The 25,035-nt window shown below is 42.2% G+C and overlaps 2 protein-coding genes across 3 annotated transcripts in view; one reads left to right on the forward strand and one right to left on the reverse strand.

The window, feature by feature from the left end:
* Positions 1-1,046: 1,046 nt before the first annotated feature.
* Positions 1,047-25,035, reverse strand: part of LOC138975931 (fibrinogen-like protein 1) — a 97,400-nt gene continuing 73,411 nt past the window's right edge. For both annotated transcript variants that reach the window (XM_070348696.1, XM_070348697.1), the window contains exons 3-6: positions 24,384-24,503; positions 23,751-23,888; positions 8,657-8,837; positions 1,047-7,745 (exon numbers count right to left, since the gene is read on the reverse strand). In XM_070348696.1, the coding sequence (XP_070204797.1) occupies positions 7,406-7,745; positions 8,657-8,837; positions 23,751-23,888; positions 24,384-24,503 (779 nt within the window). In that variant the 3' untranslated portion in view covers positions 1,047-7,405. The remainder of the gene's footprint in view (positions 7,746-8,656; positions 8,838-23,750; positions 23,889-24,383; positions 24,504-25,035) is intronic.
* Positions 11,431-22,992, forward strand: LOC138975932 (uncharacterized). Its single transcript, XM_070348698.1, has 4 exons — positions 11,431-12,139; positions 17,718-18,463; positions 18,850-19,375; positions 20,709-22,992. The coding sequence occupies exons 2-4, from the start codon at positions 17,741-17,743 to the stop codon at positions 20,786-20,788; spliced, it is 1,329 nt and encodes a 442-aa protein (XP_070204799.1). The 5' UTR covers positions 11,431-12,139; positions 17,718-17,740; the 3' UTR covers positions 20,789-22,992.

Raw genomic sequence — 25,035 nt, forward strand, 5'->3', positions numbered from 1 at the left:
TCATCCTCGGAAGAGGATAATTGTTTCTTTGATATCACCGAGCTGTATCTTTCATTCATCATTTTATGACTTGTCAAGGGCGCCCATCGTTACACGCTTAAAAAGACGTCGAAGAAAGTTAGTGTGAGAACGCAACCTTGTCGCACTCCCGTACATGCAGATCCATTCAATGATCGAGTGGCTGTTGAGGACTGCACTTTGTCATAAAAATGATCTGTTTTAGTTGATGTTATTTATTCTTGCTTATACTTGCCAACAGTGTTGCATACCATGCCCTATCAAAGGCCTTCTTGAAATCCACACATAACAACTGTTGAGGTTCTGGATTAGTTTGTCTCTTCTATTTGTTCGCGTGACAAGTAAGCTTTTACCATGTGGCTAAATGTCTTGTATTGCTTGTCCATTTTGATGAGTAGCATGACAAGTTAGGATTTACATTTTCTGCATTGTTTGTTCTGGTTTTTTTCCTTGTATGTATCAGTGTCTGGATTAGTTTGCCTATTTCATTGCCTCGTATGACGAGTAATCTATTAGACGGTCTGCATTGCTTGTCTATGTTGATCCGAAGCATAAAAAACCTGTTATGAACTGGTTAACCCAAATGATGGTTCGTATAATTGCACGTTGGTCATGGCACTTTGAATCGGGTTTTTTTCCTTCATGATAGCTTACTTTACTGCTTTTTGCAGCTTTTCTGCTATTTTGACAGATAGCAGAATGAAGAAAAGGTTTATTGTTTGCCGTTTTGATTGATGCAGGATTTTGTGTCTAATGTGTGCGGCAGTGTTATTGCAGAAGGCTGTGTCTGTTATGTATGTTTTTTGTAAGTAAGTGCATGGTGGTGTGTGTGTTTGTGGGATGCTGCATGTTGTCGATTGAAAGTAACAGAAACACACTAAAAGAAAACCCACACACGAAAACGAACACAAACACACACACATAACAAGTGGGAAAATGGCTAATGGCACACTAACACACACACACACACACACACACACACACACACACACACACACACACACAAACCTCCAAAAACCCGTGATACGAACTTTTAACAATGACATATTTTTATTCAGTACTGCAAAACAACATGTGTATTATACTGATCATTCAAAGTTTAAATCCGACTAGCTTATTGTTCTGCAACAAGACTTATCAAGCGTAGGTGCTGCAACGGCTAAACACAACAGATCAACTGTTCCTGTATGACTTGGAACCGACAGTAAGAGTTAGCTAATAATACCTCATAGTGAAATGCAGAATACTCGTACCAACAATATTAAAAATGATATTGACAAGAAGGTACTGATTATTCACAGTGGAGACAATAACAAGTAACAGAAGAAAAAGGCACAAACACTGAACATAACTGAGAGAGAGAGAGAGAGAGAGAGAGAGAGAGAGAGAGAGAGAGAGAGAGAGAGAGAGAGAGAGAGAGAGAAAAGTGGGGTGGGGTTAGGCAAAAAGCACACAACTGGACATAACACATAGGACCATATTAATGAGAACAGACATTGCCGCAAACATAAATGTCAGCAGTATACAATGAACTAGCACTAGAAAAGTACTCAATAGCTAACTTTTTTATGATGAAACTGTATCCAAGTATTTAAAAAGTCTTTGACCATGAATAAGAAATTTTTCCCAGTATGTTTTTTTTTTACACAGAAACAAATGACTGCAGAACATGCTCAGCGTGACTAAACAAAAATGAAATAGATGAATAAAAAGATACAAAATAAGAATATATGAAAAACTCAGTTTCACACTCACAACCTCCTACATTATCTTGAAACTCAAACCGGTAATAACTCCCTCTCAAATAAGTAAAATATATAATGGATTTCTGAATATAGAGAATGTCAAATGATTATCATAGCTAATACCCCCCCCCCCCTTCCCCATCGCTTCAACAAAAGGATGTATACAAAAGACGAACACATGGAAGCGCAGCTTCTTCAAAGTTACTAAAAAACGGCTGAATAGGTAAGAATACAGGTGAAAGTGCAGACGAATGGCAGTAGTTTTCTTTTACAGCAAGAGAAAACAAACTTTTCTGGTGCTAAAATCAGAATAACAGTGAAACATCTAAAGTGCAAGATCGTGCATTGTCATGGTTCGGTGATAACACCTCGTCGAGAGATTATGTTCCGAGTTTTGTCAGAATCTGTCAACTACAGTGTGAGGTCAGAATACGTAAGTTGACAAACCACTACTGCTTTCACCATGACAATGCTTTTGTATAAGCGCAAAGAAGAGATACAGGAACATAAAAAGCCAAAGCAGGATGTTGAGGAGGCAAAGGAAGAAAGGAGAAGAAACAAATATCAAACTTGCAGAGGAGGGGAAAAAGAAATTCAGTATGTCAGAGCATTTTGATGGCGAGGGAAAACAGAATTCTAGAACTGAAACGAGAGAGAGAGAGAGAGAGAGAGAGAGAGAGAGAGAGAGAGAGAGAGAGAGAGAGAGAGAGAGAGAGAGAGAGAGAGAGAGACGTAAGACGTAAGACATTTTATTGATTAAACACACAAGGTTCATTTCAACGGGGTGTGGGGAGGGAGAGAGAGAGAGAGAGAGAGAGGGGGGCTCGCGACAAAGGCGAGCAGTAAATATGTTGTTAGAGAAACACTGAGAGAGAGAGAAAGAGAGAGAGAGTGAGAGAGAGAGAGAGAGAGTGAGAGAGAGAGAGAGAGAAAGAGAGAGAGAGAGAGAGAGCTACAATCTAGGGCCTTTACCCAGCCTATGTTCTAATTGTCGTCGTTTTAGGTTATACATTCTATGACTAACAGATTTTAAGCAAATCATTGACTACAGGACCTGAATCTATTCCATCAGATCAAGAAACTGTAGTTGCTTTTCATAGAAAAGACTTTGTCAAAATCAATTTGCTAACACTGGTCGGGAACAAAAAGAAACAAGTCGCGTAAGGCGAAATTACTACATTTAGTCAAGCTGTGGAACTCACAGAATGAAATTGAACGTAGTCCGCCGCTAGTGCAAAAGGCAGTGAAAGTGACGAGCCTGTTTGGCGCGGTAGCGGTTGCGCTGTGCTTCATAGCACGCTTTACTGTACCTCTCTTCGTTTTAACTTTCCGAGCGTGTTTTTAATCCAAACATATCATATCTATATGTTTTTGGAATCAGGAACCGACAAGGAATAAGATGAAAGTGTTTTTAAATTGATTTCAAAAAATTAATTTTGATCATAATTTTTAATTTTTTTAATTTTCAGAGCTTGTTTTTAATCAAAATATAACATATTTATATGTTTTTGGAATCAGAAAATGAAGAAAAATAAGATGAACGTAAATTTGGATCGTTTTATAAAAAAAATTTTTTTTTACAATTTTCAGATTTTTAATGACCAAAGTCATTAATTAATTTTTAAGCCACCAAGCTGAAATGCAATACCGAAGTCCGGCCTTCGTCGAAGATTGCTTGGCCAAAATTTCAATCAATTTGATTGAAAAATGAGGGTGTGACAGTGCCGCCTCAACTTTTACAAAAAGCCGGATATGACGTCATCAAAGACATTTATCGAAAAAATGAAAAAACTTCTGGGGATATCATACCCAGAAACTCTCATGTCAAATTTCATAAAGATCGGTCCAGTAGTTTACTCTGAATCGCTCTACACACACACACACACACACACATACACCACGACCCTCGTCTCGATTCCCCCTCTATGTTAAAACATTTAGTCAAAACTTGACTCAATGTAAAAACAAAGACATATCTGTTTTGAACTTAAACCAATGAAATCTTGAAGAGACAAATGTCATTATGTGTAAAACAGATATCTGTCGTTTATAATTATCTTCATAAGTCACATTGTGTTTGTATGCACTTGTTTTTAATAAAACATTTGGAAAACTTATACAGGTAAAATCTTTCTGACATAAAAAAGGAGCTGTATGTAGTTGTTTCAGCTATTGAATACTCTACGAATATCTTCATCCACCTATTTTTTCAAACAGATCATAAGAAACAATTTCAGAATCTTTTTTAAATTGTACTGTGATGAAAGCAATGTAAAACCTTACACACAAAGCTACACAAACCTAGCTACAATTTCAATGTAAATAAAAGATGCTTCGAGATTGTAATGTGCATATACATATATTTACACATAATATTTACAGAAAGTTGATGAAATAGTTATGAAGTGAACAGAAAGCAAAGCTAGCTTCGTCTCCGATCTTCTTGCGTATTTACTTGAAATTCTTTTCAAGTGGGTAGCTTCAAAAAATGTCCAATTCATATTATTTAAACATCTCTCTCTCTCTCTTTCTCTCTCTCTCACACACACACACACACACACACACACACACACACACACACACACACACACACACACACACAAACACACACGCGCGCGCACGCAGAGCCTCATTAAAAACCTAGGCAATGTATACTTTACATTGACATAATTCTTCTTTCTGCCCAAATTAGTTGCAAACACTGGGAAAAGTAAAAGCCTAAAAGATGTTAAAGTAAGCTTTACTTGTTTCTAAGAAGACACATTCTTTCGTACAATGTGTTGAAAGAAACATGAACACAACCGTCTTATAGCAGGAATGACCATATAAATGAACAATAAATGCGGGGACACTTTTAATAAAATACAAAAAAAAATATCATACAGACATGAAGAGGGGAAACGGTTCAAGGGTAGACGGCGCTTTATTTCATCAACTTGTCTTTTCTCCACAAAACTGACCGTATTAAAACCGAAGTAAAACTTGTTTGTGTTGTAAGTTGAATTAAAACAATGACTTGACAAATCAACTTCAAAATTAAGCATCTGCTCAATCACTTTACGTGAATTCGTTATACTGCTGTTTTCACAAACGTTTTAACGGTTTTGCATTTTACGTTCTAGATAACTATTCCAACTCAATTAACTGTTGGAATAAATGGTTTGATGTTATCAGACATGACTACGACTAACGCACGCCTTAATGAAGATTGGAGAAAACGAATACAATATATTGAACTCAAAATGCCCTCCACAAAGTGTTAGCGACTTTTAAAGACGCATGACTGTGCAATCTGTATTTGGGAATATACAGTACAGGCACGCATGCAAACTTTACTTAAAGACACTCACAAAGTTAAAACAGATAGGTTAGTAGCTTACATCTGTTTTGCATATATATGAACGTGCATTAACAGGCATATATATATTACAGTAGATCTTAACCAGTTCAGAAAAAAATGATTTTTTTCTAAAAGGAGACATAATTGTGGTGATGTGACACCTTCCGCGCACCATACAACAAATGCACTGTCTCTGTAAGCTAATACTGATAAAAGTCTGGCAAATATTATACAATGCATAAATACACAGAAACATGATCCACACGCGGTGCTTACATGCAGTTCAAACAAGAGAAAGTACAACTGACGACGATAAGATTAATATGCAAATCTATCCTTATAAAGGACTATACTATACAAGTCTTATTCCACTTTGTCGCCCCTCATATCAGCTTTTCAAAAATTAACTGGCAAACCAACGTATTAACAGGTGTGTGCTTGTTGGCCAACTATTACACATTTTACACAAAAACTGAAAACATTGCCGTGCTGTCTTCGCACAATATTCCAGATGCTTTTGTGTGTCCTTTGAAATGGCAGTATTTGAATACTGTAAGATCAGCTGACCAATTCTAGCCAGAATATGAACAACGTCTTCACCTTAAACACATATACATTCAGCTGTTTCGATGCCTTTCTTCAAAATGTTCTTGTGTGTTCAACAACTTTTTTCTTTCTTTCTAGAGCGAACCATCGTATGGGCGTCTGTATACGTCGGGAGAGATCTTCCTCGTTTCGCTGTCAAGGCAAACCCTAATGCTGGCAAAGTTGTTGCCCCCTTCCAACTTCATAACAACAATAGCACAGATTCAGCAAACAACCAGTCACTTGCAGGCATAATATTGCCCCCTTCTAATGTTGTAATATCAACACAGATTTGCAAAACAATGCTCAAAATAACCAGTCATTTGCAGGCACATGTTCATCAAGGCTGCTCCCTGGCGGAACGTCAAAGGAGAAGAACCTAGTGCTCCTTTCGTGAGGTAATGTGTCCATGTGTTACCCCATCACCACATCGAAAAAGCGATGCGACTCCGACAGCGAGACTTTTCCTCAACCACAGACACTTTTGGGCCAATACTAAATCATGCTATGTGCCTTGAATGTAACAAAGGATAGGCAGAATGTCAAAGCATTAGATGCATACCTACGACAATCTCCATCCATCCATCCACAGCAAAGCTAACTCGGGTCTTGCAGTTACTGAAGACCCAACCGTTGTGCAGAACTTGACGAAGACCTAACTCTTGGCGTGTTGCATAGCTTGCAATATAAACACATTTCATTGTTCCCATTGCATAATCCTTGTTTTGAAATCATCCCAACAGAAGTGCAATAAACCACTTGAAAACTCACTGTCATTTGCTTAAACCCGAGTCCATATGCAATAAAAACCTGTTGATGTGCGCACCGCACAGAAAGCACTCTGCTGTTTTAGACAGTCTTCTTAACGAAGAGTCGGCTAGCAAACACACTTGGCAAGAATGACAAATGAGGGTAGACTGTTCAACATGAAAGTGCCGCGTGGATTACATGGTTACGCTGATAGAAACCTAATACACACAGTACACAGAAAACGGCGTATAAAGTGCATAACAAATATATATGTACAACCTTGACTTTTTTGCACTTCAATGTTTTTTGTTGCTGAAGCGTTCTTCTATATGGCAAAACATAAACGAAGACGCAAAGCTGTGTTCGTCTTTCTGGAGTTTCTTCTTCACAAATGTCTGCATGTTCATTGCTGAAGAGTACTGTTGAAACGAAATCTGCACTGTGCAGATTTGTTTTGTTTGCACAATTTCACACACAGAACACATAAGGCTTTTGACCAAGCTGATCAAAAATCACAACAAAATAAAAAATAAAAATGTCTGTAACACACAAGTCTCCCTGATGAATGAAACCTTTACAATTACAACTACTCTTCACCTTGTCTCTGTTCTCATTCTTCTGCACTTTTTGTCTTGTCCTTTTCTCAAAACTTCTATCATCATCCGTTAGTTCTTTAGCTCTCGTCCTGTGGTATTCACCATTGTATTGCTTACTTATCCAACCATCTTTATAAGAGCTTCAGTTCTTATCATCTCACAGCTCTGTCTTCTGTCTGCAAACTTATTTTCTTCGCTGGTGTCTTTCAATCGTCCTTAAGGTGTTAAGCTTACAGCTCCGTAATGACAACACTTTATTTCAGTCGGTCTTCTTCCTTCAATATCTTTCTCGGAGTTGTTCAAGCTCACAACATTCTCGATGATAACATTATTACTATAGTCTGTCCTCGTTTGTTTCTTCAACCGCAGAACTACATCCTCTTGCGGTCCTTCTTGGACGCACCCCGGCCCTTGCCTTTGCCCTTGGACCGACTGCGGTCTTTCTTGCCGGCAGCCATGGCCTTCTGGTCATCCTCAGATTCCACAGGTGCCTCCGCAGGCTTGATCATCATGTGGACAGACTTGAGAGAGGAGTACATGTGGATGGTGTTCCACTGGATGCCGTCACGCTGGAAGTAGTTCTTATGGAAGCCCTTGTGGTAGTACTTGCCGTTGAGGTGGCTGTCGAAGCAGTTGTTGAACCACCAGGCGCCGTGGAAGTGCTCTGCACAGCTGTCGTAGTAGCGGCCGTCGTTGTCGCGGTCCTTGGTGCTGCAAAGTGAGGAAAATAGAGAGAAATTAGTTGTGTATTTTAAAATATTTCACAAACTTTTCACTTTTTAAAATTTTTTTTTTACAAATAATAACATCAAACAAACATGATGATGGCTGTGATACACAGACATACATCCACCACCACCCTCGTCTCGATTACCCGTCTATGTTAGAAGATTTTGTCAAAACTTGACTAAATGTACTGAACAGTGATGTTTGCACGTGTAGATTCTGAAGAATTTTTCACGAACTGGTGACGACAGGTGGAATTCGAGAGGAAGATGAAGCAGAATTACAAGAACCGATTGCTGCATATCTTATGGCGGAAGACGGTAAATAAAGCAACTGATGGGAAAGTAACACGATAGGATGCTTGAGCAGTATGACGAATCTGCTGGACTCTACAGATACTGCTTTTTGATGAGAAAATGCAGTGTACATTATGTGTCTGAAAAGCCCAAAGCACTGAACATGCTTGGGTCATACAACGTCCAGCATGCTTACTTTCTTGTCCATTGGGTTCCTATTTGGCTTAACACAAGTCTATGAGACTACTGGCCAGTTGGTCACACAAATGGTTAGAGATATCAAATGAATCATCAGCAAATCGCTCATTATATAATGTTTACACTTCTACTACACCTTTTGTATTACATGTATAAGGCACCTCTTATAGATCTTAAGAATAAATGAACAAATGATTAAATTTATGAATGAAGTAATGAATATACGAATGGATAAATCAATGGAACTTGTAATCACCAATCCATCCATCTTTCCATCCATCCATTCATCCATTCATTAATCGATGTGAGTTTTTGTCCACCCAATAAAGTCCTGTATCCTGTGCGTCCAAAATTCTCAAAAATGAAATAAATTAAAATAAAATTAAATCTCTATCGCCATACCTGAAAGGCATGCCGTCGTGGTTCTCCCAGTGTGAGCGCAGCGAGTCTCCAGCATCACCGTTGTAGTTGCCGATGTGCAGGCGGTACAGGCCCTTCTCGTTGTCGATGCGGAAGCTGTCGTACTCCCCGTAGTACGTGCGGCCCTCCCAGTCCGTCATCTCGATGCGCAGCATGGTGGGTTCTGTGAACACACAGATATGGAAGGGAAAGGGTTAGTGATTGGTTTGAGAACATAAGCATTGTCACTTGACGACAGTATGATGTACAGGTGATAGGACAGGGTTTTTGACTTGTTTTGTTATTTTGTCTTTTGTTTAGATTGTAAACACAAGCACTGTCCCGCGACGGCGTTATGTGCAGCATTATGAGATATTTACACAACACAAACAAACAAACAAATAAACAAACAAAGGTCGAAGGAAATGTTTAAAACAAATTATAGGTTTTGAAAACTGCCCCTCAAAATCTTTTTTGGGATGTGAGTTTGGGGAGGTTGTTGTTCGGGGGGGGGGGGGGGGGGGTTGGGAGGAGAGTACTGTTGCATCAAAAACAAAAACCAGTAAAACGTGTGTCAGCTAAAAAAAATCAAAAATAAAAAAAAATCAAAAAAATCACTGACACACTTTCAATCGAAAAGCTATGAAAATGTCTTGCTTTCACAAATCAAGCTTAAAGTCTGACAACTTCTTGCGTTTCTGTGCGGCATGTATACGTCGCTTAAAAACCCCAAGGCCGTTACTTGTCTGTCCACAATGTACAAGCAAGTTTCTATCGAGTTTTGAGACTCCAACACAACATTCATGGGCCCTCATAATTCGAGGGCTGGTTGAAGAACAGGCGAACAACTGTATCGACTAATTGTATGTATCTCCGGCTTACAGTCTACGATTCGGTTCTACTGGCCGAGGGCCAAATGCTTGGAGAGGTGATCTCACAAACAAAATTATTCGTCGCATATATCAGTTGCGCTCAGCACCAGTAGGACGATGGAGACTAAGGAGCAGGGGTGGTAATAGAAAGCAAGGGATAGCCTAAGGATTGGGGAAAGTGAGGTAGGTTAAGGGTATCAGATACTAACTGAATTTGAGAGAGAGAGAGAGAGAGAGAGAGAGAGAGAGAGAGAGAGAGAGAGAGAGAGAGAGAGAGAGAGAGAGAGAGCGAGAGAGGGGGGGAAACACTGTGCAGAACCTGGCCAACATTTATCTAAATCCTGACATGGTTGTTTTCTTTCAGCTCATTAATAAAGTTCACTCAGAAGCACACAAGCCTGAAAATGACGATACACGAATTCCTCTATCATATTAAAATCACTGGTTATGAAAAGTGAACGACCCGTAATACTGCTAAACCCACCTCGCTTCTTCAAGATATTTGCTTAATTCTCCAATATTTGCTTTGCATATGCCAGATCCACTCGTTCTTAGTCAAACACGGACACAAACACACCCATTCTCTGCGCATACCACTTTACTGTTCTCGGGGGGACAGGTCAGAGAGACTTCTTCAGAGGTCGTCTGATTATTGTCGACGTGTGAAAGACTCGTTTGTGTCTGGTGTGGGTTTATTGAGGCAGAGGGGCATAAAGTGACCACACACGTATGTGTGAGTGTGTGCGTGTTATGATCCAGATGTGATTCGAAGAGGGTAGATCAGAGAAGGGGAGGGGGGAGGGATTTGGGGTGTGGGTGGGGATGCAAACAGAAACAGACAGATAGACACAGGCATACTTAGATACACACAGACTGAAACAGAGGTAGAGAGAGGCACATACACAGACAGACAGACAGACAGACAGACAGACAGACAGATAGACAGAGAGACACACTTACAGACAGACAGACAGACAGACAGAGTTTATTCTTCGCGCCAAAAACACACTTTAATCTCTACATTAAACGATCACAAACTGATTAAAAGACTTCAGTTATTCATAAATGCGTCACAGCAAGCAACAGATAGCTTTGGAGTGATCTTCAAAACCAGTCAACAGGACAACACGGATATCAATCAATATCATTCAAGCGTGTAAGATTTATAGCACACTTCCAAACACATAGCTCGCACTGTGAAAAGAATGGACAACAATCTCTGAAAGTGTTCTATAGATAAATACAGTCATTGTCCGTGACGTTTGTACCACTACATTTATAGTGCAACCATGATTCGAATTTTAATGTGGCTATAAATGGTGTGTCCCCTTTGGAAACGGTCAAATAAATGTAGGTTAGGATGTATAACTGTTGTAATTGATGAAACTGTAATCGATAAATCTGTTATATATGTACCTACCTAAAAGAATGTAAGTAAACGCCAACCAAAATGTTTCAAATTTTCTCAAATTGCTATTAAAATTGAAGTTGAAAAGGAAGGAAGAGCTGATTAACACAGGGCACGGTCAGAAATTCAACTACTGGCTGTATTTCAGAGACATTAGCTGATACATATTACATTTTTCTTAGGAACCCATTAAAATTGCCGAAGATTCGCTTGTTTGTCAAATTCAGAACTCTCCTCCCCACATCTGTATATCATACCCCTATTTAATTATTCATCCCCATTCCTTAAAAACCTACTTTCAAGTATAAAACGACGCCTGAAATATACGAACAAAAATAGAAAGTGTCCGTAACAGTATGCTGTCGTCAGGTGGCAGAGAAAGATCAACGATTGAAATGGGGAGGGCACGGGGGCTGGTACCCTCAATCACAGGCTACCGTTATTCAAACAAGTGTTGAATGACAGTAGTGAGTAGATATCTACCTGGCGTTTTATAGAACAGGGTGTAGTGTCTCTCCCGGGCAGCGCTCAGGGGCACATAACCCCGACGCCGTCGTGAAGGAAGTCCCATAACTGTGTTAACTCAATGTTGTAGTGCCAGCGGATTCGGTGAGGAAAACAAAGATTGTGAAAAGAATACTTTGCTTTTGTGAAAATGACATCATTATCTACTGATACACCTGTTTTAGTGTTTAGTTCTTGTGGGTTTTTTTCAGTTATCGCGAAATGGATAAATTGTAATTCACTCAAATAAAAAAATAGTGGACCAGGTTGAGATATCATTTGAACGCTTAGTTGTGCGTTTTCCCCTCGGTCATTTTACTTCAGGATGATGTAAAATACATCTCTATCATTGGATAATTTAAACATTGTTTTAGTCCGGCTTATGGCCAGAACAGCCTTTAAAACTTAAGAATCTGTGACGTAAAGGGTTGTGACCGTTGTGCTACTAGATACACCCAACACGTTCAAAAATGACTTAAACTGACCACCAACAAATACATTCTCAACAGAAGAGAGAAACAAAAGTACTACAGACCAGAATTCAGCAACAACAACAACAACAAAATAGTCGAAGGATGTAGTTGTATAAGAGTCGTTTGCAGTCGCCTCTATGCTAAGCGAATAAGTGGAGGCAGTACCACCATCAACGTTTTGTTCCAGACTTGTACAAGGATTACTGCTGGTGTCTGAATGCATTTGCTGGTAAGTACAAACGTGTGGTTTTTGTTGTAACTTGTATGTGTGTGAAATATCTCTCTCTCTCTCTCTCTCTCTCTCTCTCTCTCTCTCTCTCTCTCTCTCTCTCTCTCTCTCTCTCTCTCTCTCTCTCTCTCTCTCTCTCTCAAAAAAAAAAAGAAAAGAAAGATAAACATGAACCGATCGAACCATAACTCCGCAGATATCTAATTCAGCACAAGGAAACACACACACACACACACACACACACACACACCTCCCACACAAACACACTCACGAGAAACGAAAGCTAGATAACAGAAGCAAGTACCAACTGAACTAAAACTACGCAGAAATCCAATCTGGCGTGACCACTCAACAAACAGGTCAAGTGTCATTGCTGAAGAATCAGTCAACGTCTTTTCACCACCAGATTCTCATTTTGCATTGTGCCAATGCATTGGCCTGTCAGAAAACACTACACACAATACAAAAAACAATCATTGGTCTTTCGTTCCAGTGGCTTTACCATTTTCTCCGCTTCCAGACAGCCGAGAAACATAGCCTATGACGGGTAAAAATCACGTCTGTTGCTGACATAGCCTACTCTGTATTGTGACGGTTGCCTTTGAATGACACTAACATTAATGTTGCTAAATATTGTTTCAAAATAATAACAACGCACTGTTATGTTTGCACTTTATCTGAGTTGATTGCCTATGTGAGAATCCTACAGACACAAGTTCACGTGACTACTTAGATTTAATCCTATAAATACACAGAAAACAAAGACAGACAGACAAATAGACAGACAGATAGATAGACAGACAAGGCGGACTGACGAATGGACGGACGGACGGGCGGAGAATTGGACAGGGAGTCAGCCAGCCATTCAGGCGGACAGACAGACAGACAGACAGACAGATGAACGCAGTAACACCGAAGCACGAGGTACATGTTGTTATTTTACGACTTTTCACTACCTGGCAACAAATCGGTCCGATGTTTCGATACGAACGAATTAGGCGCACATAAAAAAGGGTCATAACTTTTTCAAATTGAACAAAACTATACAAATATATTCTATTACACCAACAGACAGACACTCCTTACGATAACGCCCGCAACCGTCGAGCATAAAAGAAGTCGTACGCAAACCGCTCTTTTGTACGTCTGTTTGAACTGGGAATGAAACGCTGAATACCACAGGCACTCGGCATCAACATTCAACGGAGAAGACCGTACTGTCATACTAAGTATTCCAGCTACTATGCGGCCTGTACAAAATGCAAGACTCTACAACATACAAGTTTCAAGTGCCTCTATCATGAAAGATATCGAGGAATAGTAGTTGACGACATTTTCTATTGACGACATAATGTTATCGAAAGACGTTACCGTTTCGTCGATGAAATTTAGTGTCTATAATGGCCCCTCTGCTCCTACACAGATTACTGGTACAAGCGATATAGAGATGGAATGAATGGTAGTAGGGTGTCTTATATTGAACTGGTAGTGGAGACGAGTGCAGAGAATGGCAAAAGGGTATTAAGCAGCTATATTTCCACTGTAATTGTTTCTGTTTGATTTCAACAGCAAGTCTATCAAAAGTATACTGTTCAAAAAAAGAAACGCATAGCTTGTAATATTTGGTTAATTTAGTTATATGGCTACAAGGATATCCACCAAACTGCAGAAAATGTTTATCTGGTCGTCGACCTTTCGTCCATTGCCACAAGTGAGCTCTGCACGTGACGCATGCGTTATCAGTGGCTACAATGTCAAAATTGCTCATTTGGCATGACCACTCGTCATGCTTCAGTGTAATCTCGTGAAACTCGGGGAATATTGAGCTCTCACCATGTCTTCCAAAACCCATAAAAGCGGATTGTTCGCCACAAAGAAATCAGACGACAATTCAGCGACGAAAGATGGCCCGATTGAGCAGAGAAGACCGCCATATTGCATTGGGTCGTTTACAAGCAGGCCAAAGTCAAAGTGCAATCGCCAGGCACTTCCACGTGTCCCAGAGCACCATCAGTAGACTGTGGGTCAGGTTTCAAGCCACTGGCTCCGTTGCTGACTTGCCACGAGCGGGAAGACCAAGGGCGACAACTGCTGCTCACGACCGCTTCATACGGCTCCGCCACCTCCGGAATCGTTTCCTGTCGGCCTCATCTTCTGTCCAGGCTCTCCCCGGGCCACACCGATTATCGGACCAGACCGTGCGGAACCGCCTGCATGAAGCTGGTTTGAGAGCTCGCAGACCTCACAGAGGAGCTGTCCTCACCCGCCGCCATCGCCAGAACCGAGTGCAGTGGGGCAACCAGCACCTTCGCTGGACCGTCCGGAATCACTGGAGACACGTGTGGTTCAGCGACGAGTCCTACTTCCTGCTCCAGCGACATGATGGTCGGAGGAGGGTCTACCGGAGAGTAAACGAACGTTACGCGCCCAACTGTGTGGATGAGGCACCCGTTCATGGTGGTGGAGGCGTCATGGTGTGGGGGGCGATCAATACCGCTGGAAGGAGCACCCTGGTGCACGTCCAAGGGCGTATAACTGCCCAGCGATACGTGGAGGAAATTCTGCGCCCACACGCCCTTCCTCTTCTGGCTGACCAGGATGCCATATTCCAGCAGGACAACGCTCGCCCGCACACAGCACGACTCACCACCCAGTTCCTCACCGACCACCATGTCCAGGTGCTTCCCTGGCCATCCATGTCGCCAGACATGAACCCGATAGAACACCTCTGGGATGAATTGGACAGACGTGTGCGCAGGCGAGAAGAAGCGCCGGCAAATCACCGCGATCTATTGCAGGCACTTCAGGAGGAGTGGGACACCATCCCACAGCAAGATATCCGGCATCTGATCCAGTCCATGCCCAGAAGGTGCCGGGCAGTTGTTGCTGCTCAAGGCAGTCACACCCCCTACTGACTTGACAGCCTCGGCACCCAATCGTATTGATTGACTGATTGATTTGAAGATGCAAATGAACTGTGTGTGCATTCAACTGTGTCCATACCAAATTTCAAACAAATAATCTAAATATTGGATTTTCTGTTAATTTTTTCGAAAAATAAAACAAATTTGGCAAGTAGCAACTATGCGTTTCTTTTTTTGAACAGTATATAATTCAGCCGGTTATGGCGCTGAGTGTTTCTTACTTTCAAATCGTGTCTTCTTACTGTGTGAGTGCGAGGGGTGGTTGGTTGGTTGGTTATGCCTTTGACCCCGCGTCCGGGGATTAGCGATTCCTAAACGCCCCACTGAACGACTGACGTCACAGCCGCTTCGGCCTTTTCCGGAGGAACACCGCGTGCCACTTCGATCGCGTTGCACTTGCCGCAGTCATTCGGCGATGCCACCTTGATTATCAGTTAATAAAGTTATGGTTCAGGCAATATGAAAGAAAGTAATTTTTTCTTTTGTTACACTTACACATAGTTTTATGAAGATCAATTTCAGACTCGGCAAAAGAATGGTTGTATCATGAGCGACTGTCACAAGGGAGAGGTGCGGTTCGGTCAGTAGGTCAGTCACTGTCGAACTGTTCGGTGCGAAGCACGGTTTTGTTTCTGGTAACTATATTGATTTCTTCAAGTTGTACTAATGTTTACGCTTTGCGCTGCGGTTTAATATGTGTGCTTGTTATTGGCTAATACGGCGAGCCCACGCCGTTTAGTTTGCAGACCGTGCACATGTGAGCTTTGTGTAATCGCGTTTTCATCATAACATACCACCGTGCTAAACCGCTTTGGGGGAAATGGTTTAAAAAAAATAAAAAATAAAATAAAAAAATAAACGGAATGCATCAGGGTTGAAAAGATTGAAGGGTGGAGTTAAGGACACAAAATAGATGACAAAAATAAAGCCCCCCCCCCCCCCCCCCAAAAAAAAAAAAAAACTCTAACCAGGAAGGGAGTCGAACCCGAGTCAGCTGACCTTCAAGCTGGAGCACAAACCACTAGGCTACGACAGCAACTGACAGATAGGGCTACAAAAGTGAAGGCATTTCAGGGTTACTCCGTCGTATGTGGCGTTACTCGCGCATGAAGGATCTGTTACCAACTCTACGGCTAAGAAAGGTTGCATTTGAAGTTAAATGTCCACTAAAATATCAAAGGGAACACCATTTCTGAACAACACAACGGTTTGCGCTCGCCTCTCGCAGTCGTTCAGGTGAAACCAAATCGGCTTGCCTGATACAGCAGATATTTCAACACTTCCACGTCATACTGAAACACTGAGCTACAGTTTAGTAACGTGATATGTTTTCAATTGTTCGTTCACTTATATTGCTTTCAGATTTAACACACCAAGATGAATGAAACAGTGGCACGGTTTTCGTTGCGAAAATGTGCAATGGCAGTGCTACGCGACCGAAGTGTGTATTATGTACACGCGGTGTTCCTCCGGAAAAGACCGAAGCGACATGTGACGTCAGTCGTTCAGTGGGGCGTTTAGGAATCGCAAATTCGTGCCCCGCGTCCGGGGCATAGGCCGCCAACAAGAGCTCGCCAGGCACTCCGATCCTGGGCCAATCTCTCCAGTTGTCTCCAGGTGTAGCCGATGTGTTTCACCTCTGCCTCCAAGTCACGACGCCAGGTGTTTGTCGGCCGGCCTCGTCTCCTCTTGCCCTGCGGGTTCCATGTGAGGGCCTGTCGCGTGATGCTGGTTGTCGTCTTGCGGAGTGTGTGGCCAATCCACCGGAAGCGTCTTTGCAGAATGTCCTGTTCTACGGATAACTGTTTTGTTCGCTGCCAAAGGTCTTTGTTGCTGATGGTGTCAGGCCAGCTAATTCGGAGGATTCTTCTGAGGCAGGTGTTAATGAAGGTCTGGATTTTTCTTGTGATGGCAACTGTAGTTCTCCAGGTTTCGGCTCCATACAGCAAGACTGACTTCACCGTGGTGTTGAAAATCCTGAGCTTGGTGTTGATGCTCAGGTCTGCTGATGCCCATACGTTCTTCAGGTGAAGGAAAGCTGAAGAGCAGCTTTCCTTCAGCGAGGGGTGGGTGGGAAGTGAAACCTCCTTGACATACCTCAAGCCACCCTACATTTCACAGATAAGACAAGAACTGAAGATCCCTGGAATAACCAGGCCTAGAGTGTACGGTACTTGTTGTCTTCTCCATCAACAAACTTAATACGATAAGGAGATAAGAATCCAATCGTTCGAGTCAATCGTAGATTTATCGGCTTAATATTGTTTTCCTATACGTCCGGTCTATACGCCACTCTCACTGGAACCCTTACACTCAAGATTGTCCCAACGTAGGCTGCGATTCATATTTTGAGTTCATTTGTTGTGTTTATTTTATTCTTATGTGTGAAAGGATTGTTTTGTGACAAATCGAACTGTTTGTCCTTTTTCAGGTTCTGAAATGATTATTTGACTTCAATTTATCAACGGATTTCATACAGGATTGTTTAGAGTCAATGTTTTCGTCCTAGTTTAGTTAGGTCCCTAAATTATTATTTGACTTATAAATTTGTCTGCGAATTTCAGCAAAAATTATTTGAATCAACATTTTGTCCGTTATTATTTCGGTCCTGAAAGCATTATTTTAATACAAATGTTCGGCGTATTTCTTTTCAGATGTGAAAGGCCTGTAAGCCACGATGCCGAAATCCTACATTCGCTACGCGGCTTCCACGCCCAGAAGGTTTGACGTTCCGCGTCTAGAACTGGAAGTGACGGACAAGCGTCCCTATGACGTCGTGTACAAACCAAAATACTATGACACCTCCTATAGACCACGTGACCGCGTGAGGCGCACCCCCACACCACCTCACTACCGCGTTCCCCCTAAACATCCTCCGTACCAACACCACCACCACTACCACCACAAACCCCGGTACTCCCCTCCCCCTCCCAGCCAGCCCTACAGAGCCCCGCATCACGGACTGACTCGCAGATCCCCTAACGTCATTTACGACCCTCGGCCCAATGACGTCATCCACAAACCTCCGCAGAACGACGGAGTGCGGCAGTACATGGTGTCGGAGAGGCGGACGCGTTCGGTGTGTCGCTGCTGCAACCACCACCGCCACCGCCATCGCCACCATCACCATCCTCATCGACAACCTCACAGAGATCCAAAAGGGCAGTACACGCACCGAGCGGCGACTTACGGGATGGACAGGGGCTATTTTAGTAACGAGGACGAGGACGACAGCGAGTGCTGCAGCTGCTGCAATGACGCGGCGCGCGCGCGTCTGTACACGCACGACAGCAACGACCCCTACTCCTGCATGTGCTTCCCCAGCAAGAGCAGCAAGACCATCCCCGCCATGATGTACGACGGGGTGAGGTGTCCCCACCCTGATCACCAGTTCCCCCCGGTAAGTGTGAAGGAAACAGGGCTGAGGACATGTAGGTTTAATAACAATATTCTGCCAATATGTCAAACGAGTTGAGGTGTCCCCAACCTGGGCACCTGTTTCAACCGGTAACAGTGTCGTGTGTTTTCTTTATTCCCCACATGGTATGCAAATTATTGAAAACAACATAAAGGGCTATCTGCTGCAAAACTGCGTCACTATGACGTATGTAATTATGTTATGATCGTGACAAATGGGTACTTTAACGTCGCACGTAGAAACGCCATATATGTCAACAGAATAACACTGTTTACACAAGACTCCCTTATAATTTGCTAAATGCTTGATCATACAACATGTGTGATAGAGTCTATCTGAATATCTTGCTTTACACTCTGCGCTCCCAGGCCAAGCAAGACGTGTTCGCCTACCCGTGGACCGTGCACACCAACCGACCCCAGAGGATTCTGGAGTACGGGTACAAGCAGGGCCAGGTCAGACCCCCCTCCGCCGTCACCGCCCCGCCCTTCGCCCTCTACAACAAGAAGGAACCCCGTCCTCAGGTCAAGGAACCCCCACCCCACACGGCCCCCGTCAAGAAAACATCAGCCCCTCTCCTCTCCTCCGACCCCAGCGACCGACGGCTGAGGAGGGCTGAGCGACAACGCCTCGCACCCTTGCCAGAGGATGAAGCGGATGAAATCTCGCCCTTCGACAGCGTCAGCCAAGTCTCGCCGCTGCGCACGCATCGGTCGCCATCTTTGCGCCTGCGGACAGTGGACCAGCAGACGAGACGGCGGGTGGACACGGAACTGAGGATGGCGTCGAGGAACCGCGCGCTGAGCACGCCCCCCAGACCCAGACCATTGCTGGACAATGAAGGCTTCCCCCAGACACCCACCAGGATATTCAAGGGAGAGTACATCGACCCTAGTGAGTTGCTCCCCTTTGTACTTTTTTTGTTTGAAACTTGTTTTGATTTTAATTTACAAAACCATAAAAGCAAGACACTTACAATAACAAATTCCGAGATGAACAAATCAGAGTTAAGAAAATCGAAAGGATAGATAATAAGGCAGGAATTCAATTGAAATTAAAAAAGACTTTAGATGTTCAGTTCATCGTAAAAGAACAGTCCTTGAGTTTATTCTTGCATGCGCAGTTTACGACATTGCTATCCGTGTAATCGCATTTCATCTTTCACTTTCAATTGCAGCATGATGACAAAGAATAATGAGCAAACATAACAATCGTGTTACAAATTCTCTGTGACATTTTGCTCATCAGACGCTTATCCTCGTAGAATTCAGTTCAATATTAAATGTTGTAGTCACTCTCATACAGTCCCCCCAGTCAGTTGCAAAGAACGTAACAAATGTCATTCCTCAGTTTTCGTAAACGTTGTTTCGCGAACAAAATGAATCCTTTTCATTTCAAAGAACGCTCTCAAAGATCTGACACAGATTTTTTTGTCAATACCTTTTTAGTGTATGGACATCAGGTATCTAACGTCAGGAATACTCATGCTTGCCAAATCCCTTCAGCTTTTCAAATAATCACCCCGCTGTGTTCGAGTACTTACAAGACGCTAAAAAGCTTTTTGATCAAAGTGAAAAGATTTGACACCAGTCCAAGTATCAAAACAGATACAAGCCTTTGGCCCGAATAAAAAGCCAGACACCTATTCCTTTCCTGATAAGAGAGCGATTTGACGTTTCTTTATCGATGAAAGGGTTTTTTCTATGTTGCATACAAGTATCTTCCTTTTATGTTGAGAATGCCTAGTAGTGTACTTTGAATCCTAGATCGATAAAAGTAATGGCTCTGTGTGCCAAGGCACCCAATTATACCGTGTATTACAGCCTTCACATGTTCATGTTATCTTATCTTTCGCATGCCCATAATGGGAAAACCAATTTGGTGTGAAAGAAAAAAATGTTAACCAAAAGCTTGATAAATATTCCTAAAATATTTAATCTTAATTTGTGACGACAATCTGATATTTTACATTATTTGTTTGTTTTTCTTCCCTCACGGTTCTTGTCGGTCTAGCTTTATTTGTTGTGTGAGCGCGTGCGCGCGTGTATGAATGTGTGTACATGTGATCCATCAATGTTGTAATTTTATGTGTTTTTGTGTTGTTGTTTCGTCGTCGTCGTTATTATTGTTGTTATTGTTGTTATACCTGGCAATATATTAGAAGTTACTGTTTTTGCTTGTAACAATATTTATCTTAAATAACTTTTAGTTCTTTTTACAATTTCAGAGAGTGGGGAGGTTCACGAATACGATATCAAGTACGGGAAACAAGCTCTTGGTGGATCGAGAAACCTGAAAACAACGTGACCACACTGCTCATCTAGTGAGTGAATAATCAGACCTTTAACTGCTGTTCCTTGTGCAACAACTACTATACTCTACGACTTCTTCCCTGAAGACGTTATGCGGCTAACTTGTTCCGTGTGCAACAACGACTTTATATTCTACGACGTCTTCATTGAAGACGGAATGTGACTCACTGGTTCCGTGTGCAACAACAATCATATTCTTCATTGTCTTCCCTGAAGACGATATGCGGCTGACAGACAAAGAAGACACACAAGGATATATAATTATATACTACACTAGTACCTGGGATGTTCCTGAATCTTTTTTCTGTCGGAAAATTTGCTGTACGACCGTCAGCAATTGTCGGAAGTTTTCCACAATCCTGAGTGCCCCCCTCCCCCACTGTGAACACATGTGGTGGTTCTGATCAAATGTGTGATCAAGAGTTTGGCGGTTTCAAACAAGGTCCGACGGCACACGACACCCCTTGCACGACGTAGCACTGAATGTGCGTATGACTTGGCATCCTCACATGCTACACACGAAACCGATGCTGTATGAAATCAAACGAAGATAGGATAATAAGCTTATGATATGAATCAAAGGACAACCCAGACCATTTTCGTGGTGAGGTGCGATGGGTTACCATACGGTGATTTTTGACTATAAAAGCAAATGCTGTGATATGAATCAAAGACACACACGCCGTTGAAAGTGTTTTTACGTGATGTCAAACGTCGGAATCAACCTTCAGAGGATAAACTCAGCAATGGTTTGCATTTCGAGAGCTCAACTTGCAAAATCTGTATTACAATTTTTTTAAATAAAAATAAAAATACGGTCTTCTCTTGATAGTGATCATGTACACAGCCCAGAACTGAACATGGGATAAAAGCATCCATGGATCAACCTGGACACATACTTGGACATAACAACCTGCCTGCTTCCTGAGAATATTAATTCTTTCTCTTCACTATTCTGAAATAATGTTGCGGGTTCATATAGGTGTCGCTTACAAAATTTATTCAGAAAAAAGTTCCACCCTGCATAAAAAGCATTCAAACTGTTCCAATTTGGTATGTGTCCAAGTGGCAGGTAGCTTTTATTTAACATTAGCCATGACAATTACACTTGCGGTGGGCACTGTGTGACATGCTTGCTAACACGAGACGGATGGTACTTTCAAAGGAAAAGATAAAGCAAACACTGTGATACATTTTTGAATTTTTCCCCAAATATCTTTTAAGCTGTGATGTCATTTTTATTTTTTATTTTTTATAACATCTTTGTAGTAGTTGAATACCGTGCTGTGATAGGGAAAATACATTTGTAATCCAGGTATCAAGGTGTTTGTTGTATGGGTGTGTGTGTGAGAGGGGTGGGCTTGGGGTGGGGTGGGGTCCTTGAGCCAAACAGACTCATTATTATCCAACTGGCGCAACTGTCTCATGTGAGAGTGCGAAAGAATGTTTGAGCCGAGCGAATTTTATTCTGAACGATATTTAAGGGGAGTAACTCGACTCAGTACTCAAGACCTTGGATGCAATCGATCCACAGTGTTAATTACCTCCCTGCTCACAGAATACCGCTTCAAAAAGTTAAGCAGCGTTCATGTTTCTCAAACTGAAGTATTTCTAATAGGTGACACGAAGGAAATTTCAACATGTGTTAAGAAGTTTTGTGCCGATTCTTTCTTGTACCAACATATATGATTCACACATATGATTATGTCTCACACATATGATTATGCTGGTTAGAGCGATTTTGTGCGACAATTTACGTAATAGATAACAGAACTTCCCGCTAAGAGATTCTGCACCTAAAGTTTCGTTTATTCTGTCTTTCCTTTCTTAGTTGTAAAATGTCATATTATAAAGACCAGTACAAACTAAGCCATCACTAGGTGTTATTTTTCTATGTGCACAACTAGCATTAATGTATGTTGTATCATTGACAAGGGACATGCTAACTCATAAATCGCATCCGTAACATCCGTATCGTCAGTGCGAGCATGTACTCGAGTGTGACTGACTGTGCACGAAAGAGTGCGTGCTGTTACGTTTTATTTGTACACGCATACTCACTTGTTTTTGTTTTTATTTTAAAACTGAAATTTCCAATTACTGCAAAGCGTGTTTGTGCTATTCCAGTGTTGTTTTAACAATATAAGAATTATGACTCGTAATAAAGTTCATTAATGTCCATGCACGTGACCAGCATTGTGAAATGATTTTTTGTTTTGTGTGGTGAAAGGATACACACTTTGGAAAGTTACCTGCTCAGTTTACAACTCTTATTCACGACGTGTAAGCGGATTATGAGTCCGCACGTGACTACTTTTGCTCACTGTCCTATAGCAGGGCCGGACCCAGGGGGGGGGGTTCCAGGGGTTCCGGAACCCCACCCCTGGAAAAAGCATGTACCTTGCTTTGACTTTTACTAGTTTTAGCACCAAAACAATGCTGCTCTTAACCCTCAAAACAAGGCCCAGAATGCACCAGATTGCACAGATTTTAACCGTTTTTCAAAATTTTTCCGGGGAAGCATGCCCCCGGATCCCCCTAGTTCAAAGCAGGCGCGCGCTTGTGGCTTCGCCACTTCGCTGATTTGCCCCCCCCAAAAAAGGAGGAACCCCCCCCCTTACAACTCATTTGGTCCGGCCCTGTATAGTGCGTCCACCACCACCCCCACCTTCTTCTTTAAATTACGTTCTGGCGTCGTGCATTGCCAATCAAAATGTGATTACGGAGTTTTCTTCATCAAGCAAGCATTGATACAGTGAAGCAAACACAAAAGCACATGAACACACAGGAAGACAGGAAGACAGACAGACACACAGACAAACAAACACACACACACACATAAACGAAGCCAAAACTGACATCACGCAAAGAGACAGGCTGGCAAACAGGAACAAAACCAGGCACAGTACACAAACAAATCGGACAGACAAACAGACAGTGTTACAAAAAAACCATACCTTGTACAGAGAGGTGGTAGATGTAGTTATTGCCGAGCCAGAACTCTCCCTCCAGGGATCCGAACCCTGTACGGTACTCCTCCCATGTACGGAAGAAATCCACGGAGCCATCTTGCCTCTTCTGAATCACCGTCCAACCTGACAAACCAACATGCACAGATTAATAAATTGTACGCCCGACGACGGAATGCAAGTGCCTAGACGGACAGTTATTTGAATAGCAGCAAGCATGTTTTCATTAGTGTCGTGGGGTGTGCGTTGTGTTGTGTTGTGTTGTGTTGTGTTGTATTGTGTTGTATTAATGTTATATTATGTTAATGTATGGTGAAGTGTGGTGTGGTGTGGTTGTGGTGTGGTGTGTGTGTGTGTGAGTGTCTGTGTGGTGGTGTTTGTTTGACTGTGTGTGTGTTTTTGTGCGTGCGTACGTACGTGCATGCATGCGTACGTACGTGCGTGAGTGTCTATCTGTCTGTGTGTGTTCTGTGCCAGTTACGGTATGTATAACCATTGTTACAAGCGAAAAAAACAAACAATTTGAACCCATAAAATCTCGTCAAAACATTCACACGTTACCACTGCCAAATGTCAAGCATCGCTTCTCATTCGTATAGCTGTTATTGTTCAAATCCTTACCTGAGTTGTTGTAGATTTTGCAGAGAACCTTGAAAGGGTGCGCAACTCCGTCCGGCTTGATCATGATATAGTAGTCTCCCTGGAACTGCATCCCCCCTTGTTTGAACACTTCGTCACAATCTGTCGGGGGAAAAAAGAAACAAGACATTGGTTATGAAATTTCATTTGACGTGACTTTTAGATGCTGCACAATGATAAAGATAAAGAACTGTGCATGATTGATTAACAACGCTGTTGCTCTTCATCAGAAGAATGAGTCTTTGGCGAATATGACGATTTGCGTACACACGCCGCGTACGGGCAGACAGACAAGACAGATATAGACACGCAGACACAGACACGACCGCATATATACATGTTGTTGTTTATTACAAATTCACCAAATATAGCTGCAATAAAAACATGTCCCCGCCCCCCCTCCCTTCCCTCATCCCATGGAGATACACATTCATGATTTGCCAGAACAACCACCATGCATGCAGACAAACTAGGTATGAGCCTACTCTCTCTCTCTCTTTCGTTCTCTCTCTCAGTCTCTCTTTCTAAATACCCCTTGGCTCTCCTCGCCCATATATCTCTCTCTTTCTTTCTCTGTCTCTCTCTCTCTCTCCTCTGTTTCTCTCTGTTTCTCTCTGTACGTCTCTCTCTCTGT

This window comes from Littorina saxatilis, linkage group LG9 (assembly GCF_037325665.1).
Source record: "Littorina saxatilis isolate snail1 linkage group LG9, US_GU_Lsax_2.0, whole genome shotgun sequence".
In the NCBI taxonomy this organism is placed as follows: domain Eukaryota; kingdom Metazoa; phylum Mollusca; class Gastropoda; order Littorinimorpha; family Littorinidae; genus Littorina; species Littorina saxatilis.

Bases quoted from the DNA above. Each gene is read 5' to 3' on its own strand.
- LOC138975932 (XM_070348698.1), top strand. From the start codon at position 17,741: ATGCCGAAATCCTACATTCGCTACGCGGCTTCCACGCCCAGAAGGTTT. The intron at 18,464-18,849 runs GTAAGTGTGAAG...CTGCGCTCCCAG, and splicing joins CTGATCACCAGTTCCCCCCG to GCCAAGCAAGACGTGTTCGC. The intron at 19,376-20,708 runs GTGAGTTGCTCC...TTACAATTTCAG, and splicing joins GGGAGAGTACATCGACCCTA to AGAGTGGGGAGGTTCACGAA.